Source organism: Gouania willdenowi, chromosome 1, assembly GCF_900634775.1.
Source record: "Gouania willdenowi chromosome 1, fGouWil2.1, whole genome shotgun sequence".
Taxonomy (NCBI): Eukaryota; Metazoa; Chordata; class Actinopteri; order Blenniiformes; family Gobiesocidae; genus Gouania; species Gouania willdenowi.
In genome coordinates, this window is record NC_041044.1 from 21,125,466 (window position 1) to 21,148,165 (window position 22,700).

The 22,700-nt window shown below is 39.7% G+C and overlaps 3 protein-coding genes across 4 annotated transcripts in view; all 3 read left to right on the plus strand.

Moving 5' to 3' along the window:
- The first annotated feature begins 1,645 nt into the window (after nucleotides 1-1,645).
- LOC114470021 (nudC domain-containing protein 3-like) lies at nucleotides 1,646-4,167 on the plus strand. 2 transcript variants are annotated; one of them, XM_028458005.1, is made up of 5 exons: nucleotides 1,646-1,747; nucleotides 2,334-2,419; nucleotides 3,023-3,152; nucleotides 3,250-3,393; nucleotides 3,944-4,167. In XM_028458005.1, the coding sequence occupies exons 2-5, from the start codon at nucleotides 2,343-2,345 to the stop codon at nucleotides 4,133-4,135; spliced, it is 543 nt and encodes a 180-aa protein (XP_028313806.1). In that variant the 5' UTR covers nucleotides 1,646-1,747; nucleotides 2,334-2,342; the 3' UTR covers nucleotides 4,136-4,167. The 2 variants fall into 2 exon arrangements, with proteins under 2 accessions (XP_028313806.1, XP_028313813.1); XM_028458012.1 differs by having other exon boundaries at nucleotides 1,655-1,693.
- A 1,658-nt stretch (nucleotides 4,168-5,825) lies between these two features.
- Nucleotides 5,826-12,514, plus strand: LOC114467240 (aminoacyl tRNA synthase complex-interacting multifunctional protein 1-like). Its single transcript, XM_028453409.1, has 4 exons — nucleotides 5,826-6,330; nucleotides 8,415-8,617; nucleotides 9,427-9,595; nucleotides 11,868-12,514. The coding sequence occupies exons 1-4, from the start codon at nucleotides 5,919-5,921 to the stop codon at nucleotides 12,032-12,034; spliced, it is 951 nt and encodes a 316-aa protein (XP_028309210.1). The 5' UTR covers nucleotides 5,826-5,918; the 3' UTR covers nucleotides 12,035-12,514.
- An 8,848-nt stretch (nucleotides 12,515-21,362) lies between these two features.
- The window catches only part of tbc1d9 (TBC1 domain family, member 9 (with GRAM domain)), a 36,858-nt gene continuing 35,520 nt past the window's right edge, over nucleotides 21,363-22,700 (plus strand). Inside the window, exon 1 of the mRNA XM_028443485.1 lies at nucleotides 21,363-22,144. Coding sequence (XP_028299286.1) covers nucleotides 22,024-22,144 — 121 coding nt within the window. The 5' untranslated portion in view covers nucleotides 21,363-22,023. The remainder of the gene's footprint in view (nucleotides 22,145-22,700) is intronic.

The window sequence follows — 22,700 nt, forward strand, 5'->3', positions numbered from 1 at the left end:
CCAAGAGACACAGGAACGCTAGCCTGGGAGCTAGGAGACACTGGAACGCTAGCCTGGGAGCTAGGAGACACTGGAACGCTAGTCTGGGAGCTAGGAGACACTGGAACGCTCGCCTGGGAGCTAGGAGATACAGGGACGCTAGCCTGGGAGCTAGGAGATACAGGGACGCTAGCCTGGGAGCTAGGAGATACAGGGACGCTAGCCTGGGAGCTAGGAGATACAGGGACGCTAGCCTGGGAGCTAGGGGATACAGGGACGCTAGCCTGGAAGCTAGGGGATACAGGGACGCTAGGGGATACAGGGACGCTAGCCTGGACGCTAGGAGATACAGGGACGCTAACCTGGGAGCTTGGAGATTGGTGGGGCTGACCCTTCCTTTTCGACCGACCTCTACCTCGTTGAAGGCTCCGGGGTCCTCCCAAAGCCAGTCGAGTTCCCCAGTAGGAATCCCTAACAGGATCATCCTCCCATCCATATAAAAGCTCCTCCCTGGCCTCCAGAAGGTAGCTCTGCCAGTAGGCAGTTCTTTCTGCCAGGTCCATCTCAGCAAAATCCACCGATGGTCCCGCTGGGTCTGCTGATGGCTGGGACATTCTGTCACAGGCATGTGTGGGTGCAGACCCAAATGCAGGGACGGAGTCTGAGCTCAGGTGCATCATACCAGTATTTATTGTTCTCAAAGGCATGGTCAGTCCAGGGAGGCAAACAAGAAAAACAACAAAAAAGTAAAACCAAGAACCAAAGTCACAGCAAGAAGCAACAGCAAGTAGCAATGTCCCAGCACTGAAGTGAACCCAAGCCTCCACATTTATACTCAGCTAATCCATTGCAGCTGGAGGCCAATCAGCAGGAGAAAGCTGCTGGAAGGGAGTCCACGATCTCCTGCCTGCCCTCCAAAATAAAACCCCATCGTGACAACATCCTGTATACAATACACATTAACACATTTTTAAACCAAATTAATGGTAACCTTAACTATGTCAAAAAAGCAGGTAAGCTGTTTACACTAATTATTAATACGAATTTACGTTAGAAAAAAAACTATTTATGGAACTACATAGACATATTTTGCATATACACATACATATATGACTGTGTACTGTGTAATCATTGTCAGTCAATGCAGTTATTGATGACAAATTACTGAAAATAACAGTTATGTCAATAGAAATCAATGGATTCGAACGACCCGCCACTAACAAATTCAGTCCTACATGAATCACGTGGACTTCCGTTGTCGCAACTCTCTCTATATACGGTTCTGGTTAACCACTCTTTATTTCAGATCTTAGTGAATCTGCCTCTCTGTAGGAAAGTGTCCTGGAGTGACACCTCAAGACATAAGTTTCCTCCAGGTCATCCAGGGGTCACAGTTGACATTGTTATACATACTCGCACTGCACACGCACGAAGGGGATTATTCAGTGCTTAAAGCATCGCCTCTGGCGGTCATTTGGGATTCATAGAACTATGTGATTTGAACTTTTTGTTAGATTGGTACAACTGTTTTCATTCCCCAACCCCCAGCACCCCCACCCACCCCCTGTATTTAGACCTGAATGTCTAATAATTATGTGCTTAAGTATGCTTTATGATGTCATTAAATGCAGCTTTGTAGAACAGCTGACAGGTAGTCATGGTAACTCAGGCTAAGATGAAAGCTGCGAAAAATCTCCAGTGAGAAACCAGTAAAGTAGGTCTAATATCCTTATAACACCCTACAAAGGTTGACCAGCAGATGTCCTAAGTGAGCAAACTTTGTAACCAATGTTTCTTGTAATATTGTACAGCACTTTAAAGACTAAATCAGTGATATTCCTGAATCATGTTAAAATAAATACTCTTGTTTTATAATATTGTAAATATATTTACATTTTCTGTCATAATCCTGTGTGAATGAGCTGATACTGTAAAGCATTTTGGAACTACTTTGCCATAAAAGCACTATTTAAATCTACAAATTTAACATTTACTCTTTAGTCAGGATTGCTTAATTTTGCCTAAATTTGCAGGCACACGGTGGGGTAGTGGTTAGCACATCTGCCTCACAGCAACAAGGTATATTTTAACCCTAACCCTAACCCTAAAAATGCTAACAGACTTCAGACAGTGGAGTTAAAGTTTAGCTTTTCGTATTCTGTGTGCACTTGTTAAACAAGTTGAGTGATAAATAACTTATTAACTGCTCAGAGTTTAATACACTTAAAATTAATCTGTTTTTGGCTTTCAAAGATAAAAAAATGGTTTGTTTAACAGAGCCATGTCAGTGCAGCTTGTTGCTGTCAAAGCGATGTCCTGGTTTCAATGGCTGAAGTCTGAGCTCTTTCTTTCAGACCCTCAAGATGTTAAAGCAGACGAAGCAGGAAGCTGCAGAAGTTCAGAGAGGCCAGACGGCTGTACATGCAGCTACAACTGAAAGGTGAGAAAAGAAATATGGACTAAATGTTCAATAAAAATATGTGTGTGTGTGTGTGTGTGTGTGTGTGTGTGTGTGTGTGTGTGTGTGTGTGAATACTGAACTGTTAGTCTGATACTAAACTCCTTTAGTTAAAGCTGCAGTATGTAAAATCCTCTCTCCGCTCTGTTTCAAAACCAAAACTTAGCCTCCCTTACCGGTGTCTTTTTTTAATGCTGTGAATGTTGTGAATATCCGCCATTGCATTTGGTCGTGAACGTGCATGACTTCAGTCAAGTAGCCAATAGTAACGCCCAAAACAGCTCAGCGAGCACACGTGTTTGTAGAAAGATCTCTGATTGGCTGGAGCCCAGCGTCATGCTCCTGGATTTATGAACTTAATGTACAGGGTCAGGAAAAGAAGAGATTCATTGTCCACTCAAAACACTTTGATTACAATATGCTCAAAGAGGATTATGATTTTTTGAGCAAATGATGCCAAAAAAACGTACATACTGCAGCTTTAATGCTTTATTTCCCACCATTTTTTAAAAATGCGATGCTTCTGTTGTGAGAGATCAGAGTCTGTTCAAACGTTAACCTGTGACTTGTGTGGCATTGCAACAGTCAGGAAGTTTTCCAAGCCAACTCCGACAGCTACAATGGAGCGATCCGAGAAAATTACAGCTGGTCTCAGGACTACAGTAACGTGGAGGTTCGAGTCTTCGTACCAAAGACAGTGCTCAAAGGCCGACAGGTAAGAGAGGGTTGAGCTCAACAGGACAGAGCCTAACTCACACCAAACATTTTATTTCTGACTCTGTGTGCATGTGCGTGTGTGTGTGTCCCCTCAGGTGAGAGTCCACCTGCAGAGCAACAGTGTGTGTGTGCGTGTCAACGACGAAGCGGGGGAGAAAACTCTGATGGAGGGAAAGTTCACACACAGGATCAGCACTGCAGACTCTCTGTGGTGTCTGGAGCCTGGAGAGTGTGTACTGGTGAGCACACACACACACATTTTAAAATCATGTCCAGCCCCAACTCAAAATTAGCCTCTGATTGGCTGAAAAGTTCTTTTTTTTCGGTGAACTCAGTGTATTTCTCTGTTTGTGTTTCTTCTGATGAACATTTGAACAAATTTAGTTTGTGCTGATCTACATGAACCCAACATCACCTCTGCCATGTTTGTTTGAGCCACTATAGTCTGTGTGAGTGAGTTCTGCAGCAGACATATAAAGCAGACTGTCCTACCATCTATGTAAAGTTTTAGTAAGATCCCAAAATTGGCCCTGGTGTAGTTATTTTTAGTCTTTAAAAGAATTTTCTCTGAGTTTCTTGTTTGTTGAAAATGTGATTCATTTCAGTCTTAGTTTGATTCTTTCTGCCTTTGTTTGCATTTAGCTCAGTCTAGTTTTAGTTTAGTTGTGGTCTATTCTTGGGCTAATTTAGGTCTAGTGTGATTGATAATCTTCCGTAGAGGCTGTTTACATAGCTCTATAATCCACTCAAAGGCATCAGTAAACCTGTACGCTTTGCCTCTTCTTCCAGCTGTCACTCAACAAAGCGTCAGAGTTTTGGTGGAGCGCCGTGTTGGTAGGAGAAGCAGAGATTGACGTCGACAAAATCCGCAAGGAGCGCTTCGTGGAGAATGATGAGGAGCACGCCGTGCTGGACCGCCTCCACTTTGACGCGCAACAGAAGCTGCAGGGCAAACCGCAGAGCCACGAGATGCAACCATAGATTAACCACAGAGACCAAATCCACCCAGTATGAAGGACAATCAATTTAAAGAAAACCACAAGGAGTCAGCTTTGTTTAACTCCATATTAAAATGACATTTTTGTGTGGATTTCAGTGTCAGTTTTTTTTTTTGTTATCATGCCAATAATATAGGAAATGTAATCTCCATCGTCACATCGTGAAACAAACACCTTGGGAACATAAACTTAATCCTTGTTGTGTTCAACAAATATTGGAAAAAGCTACACATTTTCAAATTAACAATGCATGTTATGTGCATGATTTATACCAAGGTTGTTTGACTGATTGTATACCTGCTTGTGGACGAGTAAGTCATATCTCTGTTACACATTTGTGAAACTCATTAATTAGATTGAATGTACTAAAACCATGTTTCTGTTTTCCTAAATCTTCCAATCAAATTTAGTTGTTCCTTTCAGTTTGGTTTAAAACATGCCTGAATTGTAAATCCTTATAAAGCTCATTGAAAGGATATTCCATGGCTTCACGGACCTTTACATGCTGATTATGAAAGGTTCCAGTGCACACGCTTACACAGATAACAACAAATAGTATTTCTCTATTCACATGTGACACTGTATTCTATGTAACCGTTTAACTTTGCTTTTAATAATAACGCAAATACTCATATGAGACCCACCAGAATTATCCTGTATTAATTTGAGCATCTCCACCAAGGTGCCAATGAAAGATCTGCATCCGTTGAACAGAGGCCTTCGGGATCTCCCCGACCACGAGAGAAGAGTCCAACATTATGAAGACTGTCCCATGTCTTTTTGTTGTAAGTTGGGCTCTCTACCTCACCCACATCTTTTAATGGAACAGCTTCAAGGAGAGATGACAACAGTACTTATATTTCTGTGCAATTTAGTCAAGTAAATTTTTACAACAGGCCTGCGGTTCCTGCTATCACACTCACTCACAATTTTTTTTTTTTTTTACATTCCTTTAGCCTCATTCAGAGGGTTGTAGTTAAAAAAAAAGTTGTTTCCTTCCTCCCCTTATTATTCTGCATTTTGTTAAAAGTGAGTTCAAATGGGCAAGTTGGATTTTTTCCCCCTCATGACTCATAAGGGGGAAACTCCTCCTCCTGACAATCCGCACTCCTCTTACCCTACATAAGAATGTGAGCGCCTTCCTCTCAAACTACCTCACAGGTAAAACATGATGAAGGCAGTTTGTATGATATAACAATTAATACCTTTATGTCCAGTATAGAGATAATCTTAAGCGCAGCATAAACGCTCACAATCAGTTTCCCTTTTAGCAGCCGTACACTGCCTGGTATCGCCTTTATGGTATGATCTGGCATTGTCACTGCGGTTTATCCTAAGCTAATATCTTTACGTTCAGTGCATCAATAATTTGGAGTTCACCTTGATATTAAACTTTTCTTCAGGATGATTTTACCATTTAAAACAAAAATTAGAAATGAAGGCTATACTGAGAGAGAAAAAGCTCAGACACCCACACCAAAAACATTATACCTATATTTTCATGGATAAGAAAGAAAAAATTTAAAAACACATTGAATGATAGATTTTTTTTATTTTATATTTTAAAGCTGTTATGACAAAGTACTAGTGAAATAAAGTAGATACAGAGCCCACGATAGCATACTCCGATACAGTAGGTGGCGATATACCCGTCTCAAGTTGTGGTTGCAACCCGCCAGATGAAGAAGAAGAAGGAGTAAAACAGTATTCAGTACAGATTGAAACATGGTAACAGAGTATCGCTGGTCCGTGTGAATGCTGACCGCATGGGTCGCGGTAAAGAGCTCAGTGACTTCCAGCGTGGCACCGTGGTCGGCTGCCACCTGTCAAAGAAGTCCATCCGTGAGACTTCTGCCATGTTGAAGCTGCCCCGCTCCACGGTCAGCGCCGTCATTCTCAAGTGGAAACGGGAAGGAGTGACCACGGCGCTGCCTCGCTGCGGTCGACCGCACAAGCTCAAAGAGGAGGACCGCCAAGTGCTGGAGCGGGTAGCGCTACAGACGGGCTTGTCCTCCACCAAAGCACTGACCGCAGAGTTCCAGTTGGCCTCCGGGACCTCCGTCAGTATCAGGACGGTGCAGCGGGAGCTCCGAGAGATGGGCTTCCGAGGTAGGGTGTCCTCTTACGGCAACTGCAGGGACTTAGCTGCGCCCATGGAGGACGTCCTTCAACTCCAAGGTTGGTTTTAATATGTTTACATTAGAGAAAGTCTTAAAGGCGGTAAACATGAACTATATATTACGTTATAATCATTTTACTTCTAAACCACGCCCACAAGAATTAGATGAGTTGACAGAATAGCTTTTCTTCTTTTGGTCACAGCCACTATAATCAAACAATATATTTATAGAAAGGTTTCATTTGGTGAGATAAATATTTTCTGAATGTCTAAATGTAGTTTTGGGGTGAGAATTATTTTTTATTATGGTATTAAAGTTATGTTACAGCTACAGCACTTGCACTGTTGTATCTGACCTTTTATATATATATATATATAAAAAAAATCTTTTTACAAAAGCTTTCTGCTAAATTGTGTTTTATTGATTTTATTTGCTGTTGGTTTTATTATTGCTTTTATCTGTTGAATTATTATCACGGCTCTTGTTTCTGTAGCACTTTAAAATTCCAAAATGTAAAGTGCTTTATAAATTAAAGTTGTTGTTGTTGTTATTATATGCATTTAACCTCTTCTTAAGTAGATATTTATGTGCTTTTAATTTATTAAGATTTTATTGTCGTAACACCATTCCAAGCTGCTTCAATTTTGTTGTATGATTTGTACAATGACAATAAAATCTATCTATCTAAATGGTTTGGTTTAGAGCAATTGTATTGTCTGATGAAAGGAGTGATGTCCCTACAGCATCGTCAAAGTTTCAAAGTTAATAAATGTATATATTTCATATTATTTATTAGTTTATTTGACAGGGACAGTGAGTGTACATTCATTAACTTTCCAGTCAATGTACCAGAGTTGACCAATGGCAAGCTTTCATCCGTTGTCCCTGGGCAGATGTTACAAATTCATCCTAAGAACAAGATGCATCAACATTAGTACAAAAAGAAAAAATGGCATTCACAAAAAATGTATACTTACATGTTCATAAAAATGTATGAAATGCCTTCTTAAAATAATCACACCTAGTTGTGTTGAACCTTGGGGTGGTGAAGGACAATCTGTAGGTGTGGAATTCAGTGGTAATCGTTTCAACAATGAATGTTTCCTGTAGGCGTCAGGTCTGAGACTACAGAGATAGCTGCTGTTTGTGTAAAGGCTGGGGTACACTGTGCAATTATTTTCAATCGTTGCACTCAGCTCCAGCTCAAACTGTGCGACTCAGACGCAGAGCCCGAATGTGCGCAGCTCACGATGCATGTTCTCACACTGTACGGACTGACACTCTCACATCTGACTGCTCACACTGTACGTTCATACACGACACGTCGGGGTCTTTTTTTCTGGAAATGCAATGTACAAATTAGAAGAAGAAGAAGAACACTGAAGCGTCACCATTAAAACAGACGAAGAAGAAAAACCCGGAAGTGGAGAGATGCTCACAAATCTCAGCAAAAAGAGCTTTAAAAAAGAAAAGACATGACGTGATGGACCAGGAGCTGGCTGGACAGATGTATGCACGACAGTCCGTCAATTTTACAGCAGTCCTATGGTGTTCGCACATTCACACAGTGTGAACGTTTACGGTAAGCCGGTCTGTGGCACTGCAACTGTGCGATACCCTCACGAGGAGCGACTGGATTTCAAACATGTTTGAAATCCTTAAGACCTACGATTGCTGGTCGTGAGGTGTTAATCGCTTCTCGTGACCCCATGTATACTACACGATGCATGACACACGATCTAGCAGAGACTCACACGATCCCACAAAATAGCCGCATGAGTCGAAAATCGGCTCAAAATGGGCCAAACATTGCACAGTGTATGCCTGCCTTAATGTCAAGCATTTCACACTACAAAATAAGTAATAAAAGTATGTCTGATTTGTGCTAATTTTGCATCGGATTGATAGGTGTATCGGCCAATACTCAAACCTGCAATATCGGTAATGTTTTATTGGAACACCCAAATTATTTGTGCTTACTGTGATTTTTTTTTTTTTTTTTTTTTGGTTGTCACATATCTAATGCATAAAAGAGTTATAGCAGTGAGTGTACTATGTAGCGTGCCATATCTTCTGCTTTATAAAAAAAAAAAAGAGGTGTGTTACAGACGAGTAAGGGTTGAACATTTGTGTGTTCTCTAGAGAAAGAGGATGAAAAAGTGACAGCTCCGTGCCAACAGGACGCTAACATTGATGTGTCGTGCCTGGACCTGCGAGTTGGCCGTGTCATCTCAGCCCTGCAGCTTCCAGACTCTGATGGTTTGTACATGCAGCTGGTGGATGTTGGAGAACCTTCTCCGAGGACGGTGGTCAGTGAACAGGCCAAAGAAGTACCGGAGGACCAGGTGTGCTTTATCTTTCCATTACCTGACTCTTTCACCCAAACTGCCAGCCAGGATTGGGGTCAATTACAGTTTTCAATTAAAATTATGTTTTCAATGAGCCATGTTCAAATACAATTCAAATATGACTACAGTTGCCAGCATTTTTTCCAATTAAAATTATATTACAATTATTTTGTATCTTCGGTAAAGTCAGTTACAATTATATTCTCACTTACTAAAGTTCAATTACAATGAATCACAATTACTGACCCTGAAATAAATAACCTAATAAAAGTGAACTTATCTCTTGTGTTGGCTTTCTGTTAGCATCTCTAATAATAAAGGGTCCTAAATCAGCTGTGAAATACACTAAAAACAATTTCTTTCCTATCTATTGGTTTTTTTTGTTAGGCTTCCTCAGCAATGAAAATGTGAGTTTTAATATTTTTGGTCCCCCTCGATTTCAATTTTTTTTTAAATGTGAAAATGGGGGAAAACTTGATATGAAACACATTTTAATAATTGTTAACTACATATGTGTAGAACTGTAACATGGTTCCCCCGTTTTGCGTTAAATTATAATTGACAAATTTTATTGAATTTTCATGGCAATTACAATTAAAAAGCCATATATCTAAACACTATTACAAGTTAATTATGATTATGACAGCAACAGATTTTTAAAATTATAATTATGCAATAATTGTAATTAATTATCAATTACACGATTACAATTATAATTTACCCGAACCCTGCTGCCAGCCGCTTTAAGTTCTGACCTACACCAGTGTTAGAGTTAAAAGTGAATGGCTTTATTTTTACCTGTACAGATGCAAAATCGTTTGGTCATCCTGTTGTGCAACCAGAAAGCAGCTCTGACCAGAGGAGTGGCTAACCAGGCTGTGCTGCTGTGTGCCTGCTCATCACACAAGGTGGAAATCCTGGAGCCTCCCAGTGGAGCAATGCCAGGGGACAGAGTGACTTTCACAGATTTTACAGGTACATTTTAAACTGTTGACCCTGCAACCTTTAATTGTGTTGCTGTGCACCATCACACAGTTTAGCATGATTCATGTTTATTTTACATTGGACCTTTCACTCATTGTTGTGTCCTCTTGAGGTTTTTTTTCATTGTTTATGCTGTTACTACCAGAGGTGTGGACTGGAGTCACAAATTTGATGACTTTAGACTCGACTTGACAGAATCAGGAAGGACTTGCAACTCAACTTAGACTTGAACACAAACGACTTGTAACTTAACCCGAAATTCAAATCAAAGCTATCTTTATGTATAAAAAGTGCTTTTCATACAATAAAATGCAGCTCACATATCTTTTACAAAGTTAAAAATAAATAAAAACCACCACACACAGACACACAGGGTAAAATAAGGATAATGGCACATAGCTGGGTACAGAGGATCCTCCAAGGAAACACTAGGCTAGTAATCCTTAAACATATAAAAAAAAAACAGCATAAGAGATCATTCTAAAACTAAAAAAACATCATAAAAGATAATCCTTAAACTATGGAAACAACATAAAAGATAATCCTAAAACTATAAAAACATAAAAGATAACAATCCTAAAATAAATACATAATTAGCTTAAAGCTAAATTAAACAAGTGCGTCTTGAGCCTGTTCTTAAAAATATGAACGTTCTCTGCAGCCCTGAGGTGCTCTGGTAGACTGGTCACAGACGGGGACCGTAAAACTGGAACGACGCCTCGCCGTGTGTACATGTTCTGACTGTAGGAATTATTAAAAGGCCAGCACTGGAGGACCTCAGGGCCCGGGAAGGTTCCTATGGTAAAAACAGTTCTGAAAGAAGGCCCAAGACCATTAGGACACTTAAAAACCAGTAAGAGAACTTTAAAATTGATCCTGACGTGGAGCCAATGCAGCAATTTTAAAATGGGTGTAATGTGTTCTCACGTCCTGGTCTATGTCAGGACATGTGCTGCGGAATTCTGTAAACTTGAAATACTTTTTTTTTTTTTAGGAAGACCAGAAAACAGGACATGACAACTAGTCGATTCGACTAGTGATAAAAGCATGCATTAGTGTCTCCGTGTTGGCCTGAGAGAATGGGGCGGACTGTGTTTATGTTCTTCAAGAGATAAAAACCTAATTTTGTTATATTTTTAATATGAGGAATAAAAGTGAGCTCAGAGTCTAAAATAACACCCAGATTTTTAACTTGTTCAGAAGGAATCAAAGATGCTATTAGAAGTTTAGGTAGAAGTTTTTCTCTCTGGGCATCAGGACCAAGAACTAAAACTTTAGTTTTGTCCAGTTTGAGCTGGAGAAAGTTCTAAAACATCTAGAATACAGTTAAAAAGCTTGAGCCTATTGACTCTTGAAGACTGAACTTCCTATGCTTACATATTCTGTTATATTCTGTATTTCTGTATTTATATATTATTTCAACCCTGTTTGCTGCTTTGCTTTTCTTTCTGTCATGGTGCTGGAAATGTAATTTCTCTGACGGAGCCTTCCCAAGGGATTAATAAAGTCTATCTAATCTAATATCTAACATTTTATGAAATGCAATTATTAATATTATTATAAGTGAGCAATAAGTCTGCTCAAAACCCTGCAGGACAGCACTCTGCCATCCAAAAGCAATCAGGAGTTTGATTGACAGGTCCACCATAAACAAACTGACGGCCAATCAGGAAGCAGCTGGAAACATCAAGCTAGACGTGGGCGCATTAGCAGAGAAAATGATTCCATGAGTGATATCTTTCAGATATAAAGATTATACCATGATTAGTAATTGATTTGGAAAAATGATACCTCCTTCTACTTCACAGTATGATTATTGTTTGTTTGGTTAACAGATGAACTGTGAACATTTTAAAACCTTAAACAATGTTGGATTAATTTGTTTATAGAGTCATTATCACTATTATTTGGCAAATATGTTTTCTGTTTAAGTAATTAACTGTTTGCATCAGTTGAGTAAGCTTGCTCTGTAAAATGGCACTAGCTGTGGTACATTATGTACTCATGACTTGTTAAAACTTGTGACTTTTGACTTGACTTGGACGTGAATGGCCATGACTCAAGACTTGACTGCCTTGACTCTGGACTTTAGTGACATATTCCGACCTCAGGTCACTACAGATTTCTCTTCACTTCCACCGTTCCGTCCATTTTGTCGAAACTAAACAGAACTGTTATCTTTACTAATTTCTTCTTGTTGGAACTCATCACTATTGTTTAGCAAGTCTTCACAAACATGTGAAAATCCTTTCTGTGATTCCAGGTGAACCAGATGATGAGCTGAACCCCAAACAGAATGTGTGGGAGCAGATTCTACCGGACCTGCGAACAGATGCTCGGTGCATTGCGACCTACAAGGGGGTGCCCTTTCAGGTCGAAGGGAAGGGTTTATGCAAAGCCCAAACGCTGAGTGACAGTGAAATCAAATAACTTATCATAGCTGCTGGATGTGACTGATTTTAAAGACTGAAGAACTGTCAGGCTTGGAGATTCTGAGGAAAGTCCTTCAAACTGAAAACAAAGGGTAGGGCTTGCATATGAATCCATTTTTAAACAAGTTCGAATGAACTACGGCCGGACCTGCGGGACGTCTCGTTGCCGAATTGCACGTACCACGTTCCCAAGAATTCAGTCAAATGACCCTGTTCCACCGAGTAAAAAAAGGTCTCACCCGGAGTTTCCACTGGATACGTCTCCGCTGCGCCACGGCACCGATCCGGAATTTCACCGCTGTCCGCCGTCCGGTAATTCACACCGGTTGCGTTTTGAGTGCACCGCGGTGTGCTCCGGTTGAACGAGTGTGACGTCACGAGACAGAGCAGTTCTCACAATATTTATATAATCGCGCGAGAACGCGGTTAAATGTATGTGTTATGAACGCAACAATAAACAGATAAACAGGTCAGTGATCCTAACGAAGGAGAACAAGAAGGTTGGACTCTGGATTTGTCAGACACATTTTTTAGCAACAGCCAACAGAGAAGAGATAAAACTGCACCAGTAAAACATGAACTAAATCAAAGTTGCTGCAGTTTACAGTGTAGTTACAGTATGAGAGGAATCAATATAGTGGATGTGAATTTGTTTTTACACATTATGACGTCTTAGTGATGTATTTACTTGAAATATAATCTGAAGTGTTTTATTTTGAAAAGTAACCCGATATTTTATTGCGGAGTACGTGCTTATTTTCCTGTTTAGCTTCATTTGCTCTGTGCTGATTGATGCGTCGTGCTCCGGTGTCCGCCAGAAACAGAAGCCCTGCGTATATCTGGCGCAGGGCACCGGACTACCGCATCTGGGAAGGAGCAGACACGCACCGCAGCGGACCCGGTGGAAAATAACACATAGACTAAAATGGAAACCTATCAGCTCTGGTGATGCGGCGGTGACGTTCCGCAGCGGAGCTGCATCTAGTGGAAATTGGGGGTCAGAGAGGCTCTTGACATCCGCTCATAGAATATCCATGTCAAATTACAGCCCAATTCAACGAGCATTAACGGAGGAGGAGTCAATTGACAGGGGCCCCCTGGCGCCCCTGTGGCACATATAGAGTAATGGGTCCCGTTCATATTTTGGTCTGTCAATGATTCGGTACCACCAACTCTCGCAATATTTGACTCATAAATAAATGAGAAATATACTTTCGGTTTTTTGGAGGGTGCCCCAAATCGAAAATAGGTCTCAGAGCGTCGATGTGTACACATCCACAGATTATTCCTCCCAAATTTCAGCCCGATTTGTTCACTAATAAAAGAGGAGTAGCAATTTTACACAACAAGAAGAACAAAGTGAGTGGCGTTTTGATTCCCGTAGCCCAGCCTAATAAGAGTTTTAAATCCCTGCCGTGTTGTATCGAGTGGCTGTTTTTATCATTGTCCTTTTGATGAAACAATCAGTCCTTTTTAGGACTTCCCAGTAGTTCTGGACAGATGAAATCCAGGATGCACCAGTAGGTCCACCATACACCGGGATGTAGCAATACACACAATTAAGCTTTAGGGGTGTAAATACCTGTTATATTCCGATATAATACGATGTCGATTATTAGAACGATTCCATATTTGCCAATGTCACAAAGCCTGCAACGATACATTTTCGATTTGATCTGATTTAGAGGCGTGTGATTGATATCAGACAATAATCTGGGGGGTTTTTTTCACGTAAAAGAATAAAAACACTGATACATTTTGAGAATTTTATTGCCCAACAGTTTAAGGCATTTACATGAAAACATTCTTTGAAAAACATTGTTTCTCACCAACTAACGTTTGGTGTTTTAACAAAGCGTAAGGCAAAATGGCGATGGATATCGATGTTTATACTTTTGATCATTTGACTTGATCAAACAATCAATTAATCCATCTAGATCGATTAATCTTTACACCCATATTACGCTTTCCACATACTTCACCAGAGCAGAGATCTAGGTTCTCTTTTTGTATCGTCGGTGAGAAAAAATGATGTCAGTTTGGTTCTTGAAACCACTACTTTTCTCGACACCGTCTGAGTAGAATTTAGTTATGTAGGGGTTAATGAGAACTGTTGTGATTGGTCAGAATCCTGATTTTGGAATGGTTTGTGTTATATCATCCCAGGATCAATCTAGATCAGTCCCTCATCCCCTGCTTGTGTATCAGGAAAAGATTTTGAACTTTGATTGCATTAAGTGGCTGAGCTGGTTATAAACTACTGGTTAGGTTTGTGATCATGTTATTTTATGACTGTTTCTGGTGGTGCCTATGATTATAATAATATGTTTTTGAAAAAAAAAAGTATAAAAAGTTTCATTGTACTGTGATTAAAAACAATCGGTTTATATTATTGTAATCTCTGCATGTGACATCATTTAAAGGTCCAGTATTTTGCTTTTTTTCTCCAATTGTTCTAAGAACCCCAACAATATAGTATTTGAGGTTTATTTTTCCAAACTCACCTGTTTTCTGAAGTTTTAGCCCTCTGAAGAGTCACTTTCAGACCAGCCCCGTGGCTGCACACGGTTCTCTACAAATTCACTTTTCTCAAACTTATATGATGATGGAGCCAGCAAAAAAAGGCAGAAAAGACCTTTGTCCGAGGAACACAGCAACTCTATGCAGTGACAGCTCAGCAGTGTCACACAGCAATTACGCATACTGTTGTCGCGGCAACAGTCAAGCACATGCTCACAACCCAGCGCTCCATCAGGCAGCGCACACACAAATATCCATCCATCCATCCATTTTCAGAGCCGCTTTATCAGCACACAAACAAACACATCACACACATTTCCACACTCCCTTCCGTATTACTTCCACATCATGAATTTCTTTTACTTTTCTCTCTTCCTCATACTGTTCACATGGAACTACATCTGTGAAAGCACCCTTAGTGTCACTGTTGTATTAGGATTTTTCAGTGATTGGTTGCTACTGTCTTGATAGAGCAAAGACGCTCATGTAGCTGTGGGGTGGGGCAGGCGGCGGGGGGTGCGGAGTGTTTACGACAGTGACATAACCAAAAGGGTCTCTGTGAAAATTGTCTGTGAAGGTAAACTTTGACCACAAGGGAGCACTACAGAACACATGACTGAGTTTGTACACTTTGGGTGTGTTCACATTTATTCACATTTAACCATAAGGTGATTTATACAGTGTGAACTCAATAAAAAACACACAAACAAGGTCTAGTGCAGATCAGGCAAGCAAATTCTAGAGTGATTGTTTTTGGCCAAAATTGGAATGTTTCCAATTTAATTCAAACCTCTGAGAAAGACCAAGAGCAGCAATGCAAGTGGAGTAAAAAATAACACCATACAACAGGGATGGGCAACTATCATAGTGGGGGCCACAAAAATGTGATTGTATCTGATCCGAGGGCCACATTATCAACATTTATGTCAGGCTCAGCATTTAGAATAATGACTGAATCCAAGCATTAATTAATACGGAATGACTACAGTTTGTAGTCATTTTGTGTTTTTGGAGCCAGCATGTGTGTTTGTGTTCTTGTCATTTTGTTTTCTCTATTTTCCTGTCCTTTTTTGTATTTTTGTTGATAGTCTTTGGAGCTATTCTGTAATGTGTTGTTTGTGTGTTTTTGTAGTCATTTTGTTTGTTTAAGTGGGTATGTCTGTCTTTGTTGTCATTATGTGTTTTATGAGTCATTCGGTGTATTTTTGGATATTTTTGTGTAGTTTGTGCATTTTACTGTGGATTTGTGTGTTTTTGAGTTATTTTGTGTCTTATGTTGGGCTTAATATTCCTTCCAACTCCTTGAAATACAATTTTTGGTGTTTTGTTTTGAGGGCTGCACAAAGTTAGACCGAGGGCCACATGTCAGTTATTTATGTCTTGCATACAACAATAAAAACAGCTCATATGCACATTTAAATCTTTTTGCTTTTTTTTTTTTTACTCCTGAAATTTATTTTTGCCAAAAATAGTCAAGAGTGGCAAAAAAAATGGACAAAAAAGTTAACAGGTGTGTAATGGTTAAAGCTTAAATGAGTAAAATGTGGTAAACGATAGCGAAAAAGGACAAAAATGTGGAACAAAAAGAGGCAAAATGCAGGGAAAAAATGAAACTAGTGGTCAAAGGTAGCTTATTTGAATGAAAATTGGCCAAAAACGGTTGAAGAAAGGACAAAAATTGGACCAAAGTGTCATAAAGAACTTGCTTAAATGGACTAAAAATAGGGAAAAATGGGACAAAGGAAGTTGCAAAATGGCCACAAAAAAAAGATAAAAAGGGATTAAAAAATGTTCCCCTTTTAAGGTTTTCTAGGGGAATAATAATTAAATTTAAGACAAAGAGCCACATGTTGAGCGTCACCGACTTAATAACAGCTTTATCATGGTTTTAGTAAATTAATTTAATAAAGCAAATTGGGAGTCAACAGTCCGCGACCCTGTAAAACAGGAGCAAGTGGGTTTGAAAATGGATGGATGGATGGGAGTCAAAGGTTGCCCTACCCTTAGAACACCCTCACTTTTAAAATGGCTGCACCTCTGCTTCCAGTGGGTCACAGGGTGTGTGAGATGCAGCTTGAACTCTTGGTTTGGGTCTCTGTCACAGATTCCATTGGAAACACTGAGATTGGTCAAAACAATCGCCCAGATCTGATCCAGACTTTGTTTGCATGTTCACACCTTTTACTGAATTTAAAGATTGTAAAAACTCCAGATTCATATTCTTAACAAAAAACAAAGTATTTTTTTAACAACTGCAAGCTTCTATTAGATTCTGATGAGATAATATATGTTCTGCAGCACATTCTGCACAATGTATTTCCTCTTTTATTTTATAGAAAGAGCTGAATAACAGGATGTAGAGAATGCAAATATGATTCAGGAACTAAGAAGTGGAACAAACTGTTCAAAACGCGGTTAATGGTTAATGGTCGTGGCACAAATGCAAATGACGACTAAGAAATATATATTTTTTTGTTCTGAAAAGATATACAAGCAGTATCACAGTGAGCTTTAAAAAACTGCTACTTTAGTAAATTTCACTATTTATTTACTTGATTTTGACACACCCATCAGCCATAGCATTGTAACCACTAATGGTAAAGGTTATCCTGTTATTGGAACCTGTCACACTTCTGCATTGGTCTGTGTGGTGTAGCATTATGCTGGTAATGATTGGACTGTGTTGGATCCCAAGTTGATTATGATGCTGAATAGCTGTCAATATCCCCACAAAAAGGAGCTAAATTCTACATTTAAAAAAATAAAAAATAAAGCATCAAATTCATCTTAAGGTATTAATCACATTAAGAATAAAGAAACGTTTAATACCAAAAATGGAAATGTGTTGATTGTGCTGTCTCATACCTTTACATGGAGGACTGCTGTAATTATATATATATATTAAGAAAACCTCCTGAATTGTTTTTTGTTGAATGAAAACACTTGATTGTTTTAAGGTTTTTGTTACCTCTACCTTCCCAGTTCTTTGATGAACAACTGTAAGGAAAGATGACAGGATTATTTCTAATTATCTTTTATTCTAAGTTAGTCACAAGTAAAAACTTACAACTTTGGCTTACCATCATGTACAGTAAATCAGGGTGTTGATACAGCAGCCCCCAGAGCAACACAAAAAAACAATGGAATATCACACTTCTCATGTGATACTCAGGACTCAGGACTGGGACCTAATGTCCCTAAAAATCCCTCAATCCCCCTGTTGGGGTGGCTCCTATGTCACCCCACAAAACCATGCAGTCATCTCATGTGATCAATACATTATTTGCAATTCCCCATTGTTCAAATCCATCTTATTTCAAGGTCTTCCCATTTCTGGTTAGGCTTTTGACATCTTAAAAAAGAACCAACGCATGTTACTTTACACACTGTACTTTCTACATGATATAATTTTAATGTAGTGTAATGTAACCCAACACAACAGTGGTATAGGACAGCTGTCACAGCAGTACCTGTTTCAATGCTGCCAACTTGACATTATTTAATTCATTTTTTTTTTACATTTCCAGTCAAATATTTGAGCTTAAAAAGGGATAAATCACTGACAGAAGTTGAGAACTGCTCCAGTGAAAAAGTCAAATGGTAAAACTACTCTGAGGAGATACGTAGGCTTGAAGATCATAACCGGGGTTTTGATCTGAGCTTTAAATAGCACCACTGAAATACAAACCAGGACAGTAAGAACAATGATGCTCATGCCATCTCCACCAACACATGTCTACAGAGCACCCTGCTTGTGTGGGGACAAACGTATGAGTCATTTCTTTCCCTGCCTTTGCAACAGAAACTCATGTGGGAGAGTCAGAACGCTGTGGTCTACCCCAAGGGAAAGTCTGTAAACAACCAGCCAATTAGTGAATCATGTAAAAGGGTTTTTTAAAAAAAGAATAGAATAAAACAACATTTTACATAGTGTTATTGTTTTTGATACATTATAATATTTTACATATTACATTTCAATATAACTATAATGTTGGCATGTAATAAAAAAAATAAAAAAAATGGTAATGCTTCTAAGCAACAGATTTGTTTCAAACATTTTCCCTAAAGTTCAAATTTGATACCAAATGACTAAAACTGTGATAAAAGTTGATTTAAACTATTTGTTGACAGCTGAGAGAAGTGCTACAACCAGTCAGGCTTTTCTTCCTCTCTCTCTTTTTGAGTGAGTTTGAAGTTAGTCTGTCATTGTGGAGCATGGTAATAAATGAGCTAATAATGTGTGGGAAGTTAGACATGACACGATGGTGGATCCCCACTGATGGCAAAAAGAAAAACCCCACACACGCCACTCAGTTTCGTACAAATAAGGCATAATTCTCATCGACAGACTTTCTACTTGCAGTAAATGTATTGCCTAGAAGCGTCGCAAAAAGATAAAAAACTGTTTAGAGGACACTAAATCAATTGCTTTTGGTTCATACACTAGAAACGACGATAATGACAATAATATAAGCCTTGATAAAGATATCTGTGTGTACACGTCTTTCATAATAAGGTCAGGTAATCTATCGATTTATTGATGTTTAGGTTTAAAGGTCATTAGGTTTAAGTATTTCCTTGATTAATATAGTGTGCAATGTGAAATGCTGGAAGCTAAACTCTCAAATCTGGTTGTACAACTGTACAATGACAATAAAATATATCATATTCTATTCTAAACGGGGACATCAGTGCAAACAATGAATATATTAAGATACTTTAGTATAAGCAACGCTATCAGATTGACCTTTTGTCTTTCGTTGTGAAGAGCTGAGGTAAACAAAAAATCAATTATCTTTTTTTTTTTTTTTACTTCTTTATCAAAAGCTACAGAAAAAAAAAAACAAGGATTCTTGATCAGGAGAAGAAGAAAAGTTCTACCTCAAACTTTCTTGGCCAGAGATCTTTTTTGTGGAATAAAACATTTCCTTGTGCCACCAGTCATAAGCACATTTTGTTTTAGTTCAAATGATCACACATATTGTTGTTTATGCATAATTTAACAACTGTAACTGCTTCATATCGAACAAAAATTGTTTGAAAAACAAGATTTCAAACTACTCTGATAGTTAAAAGGGAACTTTAAGTTTCCAGCAGTCTTGTGCTTTGTGGGTTAGTTCCTCTATTGTGTAAGTCAATCCACATAAACAAATACACAAAAAAAAGTCCAAAAGTTGAAAAAAAAAAAAACCTGTGTATGTTTGTTTTAATAAACACCTGAATAGAGCAAAATAGTGAATTTTCACTATATGGAAAAACTTGATATAAGGGTGTAAGAAAAAATAGATTTGGTGATATATCACAATATTTCACCGCGCAATTATCGCATCGATCCAAAAAATGTCCAAATCAATTTTTTGAATCATATTTTGAACAAAAAAAACATAGCACGTAAATGACCGGTCATGAGGTGTCAGTGAATTACATAAGATCTTGTTAAACTTCCTCACTCCTCAATACATTTTAGCTTGGAATTTGATTGCACTTTATTTTCATAAAACATACAGGGAACTTTCATAGATGTATGTGGTTACTTATGAGAAATAAAATAGGAAGGAAAAAAAAGAAGTTAAGAACTAAACAGAATCAGAATCTCTTGTAGAAGCAAAAGTGAAACTTTTTTAAAAAAATGTAAATTGACAGTTTGATAAACATACCACTTGTTTTTTATATTGGTACTTGAATTACAGTTACGGTAGTTACCATTTACTTCTTCTCGCAAGTTTAAAAATAATATTTCATACCATTTTCTACTTGTAAAAGTGACATTTTTAATTAGCGTAATATATATGTATTTAGTATCGGGATATATCGTATCATGACATGAAAACTGTGAATCGTATCGTCAGATTAATGGCATTGGACACCCTACATGATAACCGAGATAGGTAGATAGTCTATCTACCTATCTTTTATCTCTGGGTTGGAGATGAGGTTCTGCCCCAGGTGGAGGAGTTCAAGTACCTCGGGGTCTTGTTCACGAGTGAGGGAAGGATGGAGCGAGAGATCGACAGGCGGATTGGTGCAGCGTCTGCAGTGATGCAGAGTCTGCACCGGTCCGTCATTGTAAAAAGGGAGCTGAGCCAAAAAGCGAAGCTCTCGATTTACAGGTCGGTCTACGTTCCAACCCTCACCTATGGTCATGAACTTTGGGTCATGACCGAAAGAACAAGATCACGAGTACAAGCGGCCGAAATGAGTTTCCTCCATAGGGTGGCTGGGCTCTCCCTTAGAGATAGGGTGAGAAGCTCAGTCATTGGGGAGGGGCTCAAAGTAGAGTCGCTGCTCCTCCACATCGAGAAGAGCCAGATGAGGTGGCTCGGGCACCTAATTAGGATGCCCCCTGAACGCCTCCCTAGTGAGACATTCAGGGGGCCTCCCTAGTGAGGCGTTCAGGACACGTCCCTCCGGAAGGAGGCCCCGGGGAAGACCCAGGACACGCTGGAGAGACTATGTTTCTCGGCTGGCCTGGGAACGTCTCGGGGTCCACCCGGAAGAGCTGGAGGAAGTGGCCGGGGAGAGGGAAGTCTGGGCCTCCCTACTGAGGATGCTGCCCCCGCGACCCGGAAACGGCTAAGTGGGAGAAGATGGATGGATAGATAGATAGATAGATAGATGATTGAATGAATAAACAAACAAATACATACATAAAAATAAAAAATGGTTATTGGAATGAACCCAATATGACCAAAGTTACTCCACATTTTAACCTGGTTTGTGGTTTGTTTATACTCATTGACCTTTCCCCTGTTGGTGAGAGTTGCGCATGCGCAAAATGACTCCCACTCGCCCTGGATGCCCCCCTTCTCAGTCCACACACTTACTGTTTATCAGTCGGTCGCCCGTGTGATAAACAATGGATAAAATGTGTTAATTATGTTCTCCATTACGAAATGAAAACACTCTCTCTGTCGCTGACGTGCTCTCCGTGACGTGTGCGTACTCTTCATCTGGGGAGGAGGAGGAGGAGGACTGCTGCGGTATTATCGGCTGTTCAGAAAACCGTCGTCTCTGCGTTTCAATACGCGGTGAAACATCGTTGTTGCTGGGCCACGTCACAGACCGTAACCCTGCTGGGGTTTAACCCAACAGACGGACGGACGGACGTGGTCGCACCTGCCGCGGACTGACAACAACAACAAAGACAGACGGAGGCACGGACCGCCTCTGCTCTGCTAACCGTTCCCACATAAACACTGGGAGGACCGGTGCTGCAGGACGGACTGGGTCTACACGGACTGCTGGGGTCGGACCTCTGTGCTGCAGGACGGACGGTACAGACGGTACAGACGGTCCATGCCAGGCCGGGCCGAGCCGAGCTGGGCTAAACATAGCAACGCTTCGCTTTGGGATCAAACGCTAGGCACTAATTAAGCTACAGGGTCCGTATTTGTGCTCCATTATTGGACAGTTTTTGAGGATAGTAACCTTGGAGCAATTTGGATGTTTTCCTAAATAAGCATAAATATGTGGATCAGTCCCGAAGATGTGCTGCTGGCGGGCGCGTTGTGGATCACAGAGCGAGCCAACCCGTATTTCATCCTCCAGAAACGGAAAGGCCACGGGGATGGAGGCGGAGGACTGGCGGGTGAGTGTCATGGAGCACTGCAGTTTATTTTAATGCTGTTTACAACATGTGTGCTGATGGTTTAAAGGTGTGCACAGAACGCCTGGTAAACAGTACACGCATGGTGGAACAATGTGATGATCACATGATCAGCTGTCAGGCGACATGCAGTCACTTTCCTCATCTTTTGAACTAAACTTTGTTTTACAGGCTCGCACAAAAATACAAATCAAAATACATTATATTCACCATGGTTGGGATCAATTACATTTTTCAGTTGCAATTACTTTTACCCATGTTCAATTACAATTACAGTGACCAGCATTTTTCCAATTACAATTTAATTATTATTTTTTTATCCTCAGAATGTAAATTAAAATTATGTTCTCAATTACTAAAGTTCAATTACAGTTAATCACAATTACTGAGCCTGAAATAAATAACTTAATAAAAGTTAACCTTCCTCTTGGGTTAGCTTTCTGTTAGCATCTCTTATTGATAACAGTTCATGAATTAGCTGTAAAATACACTAAACACAAATATATATCCTCTAATTTCTTTCCTATCTCTTTGTTGC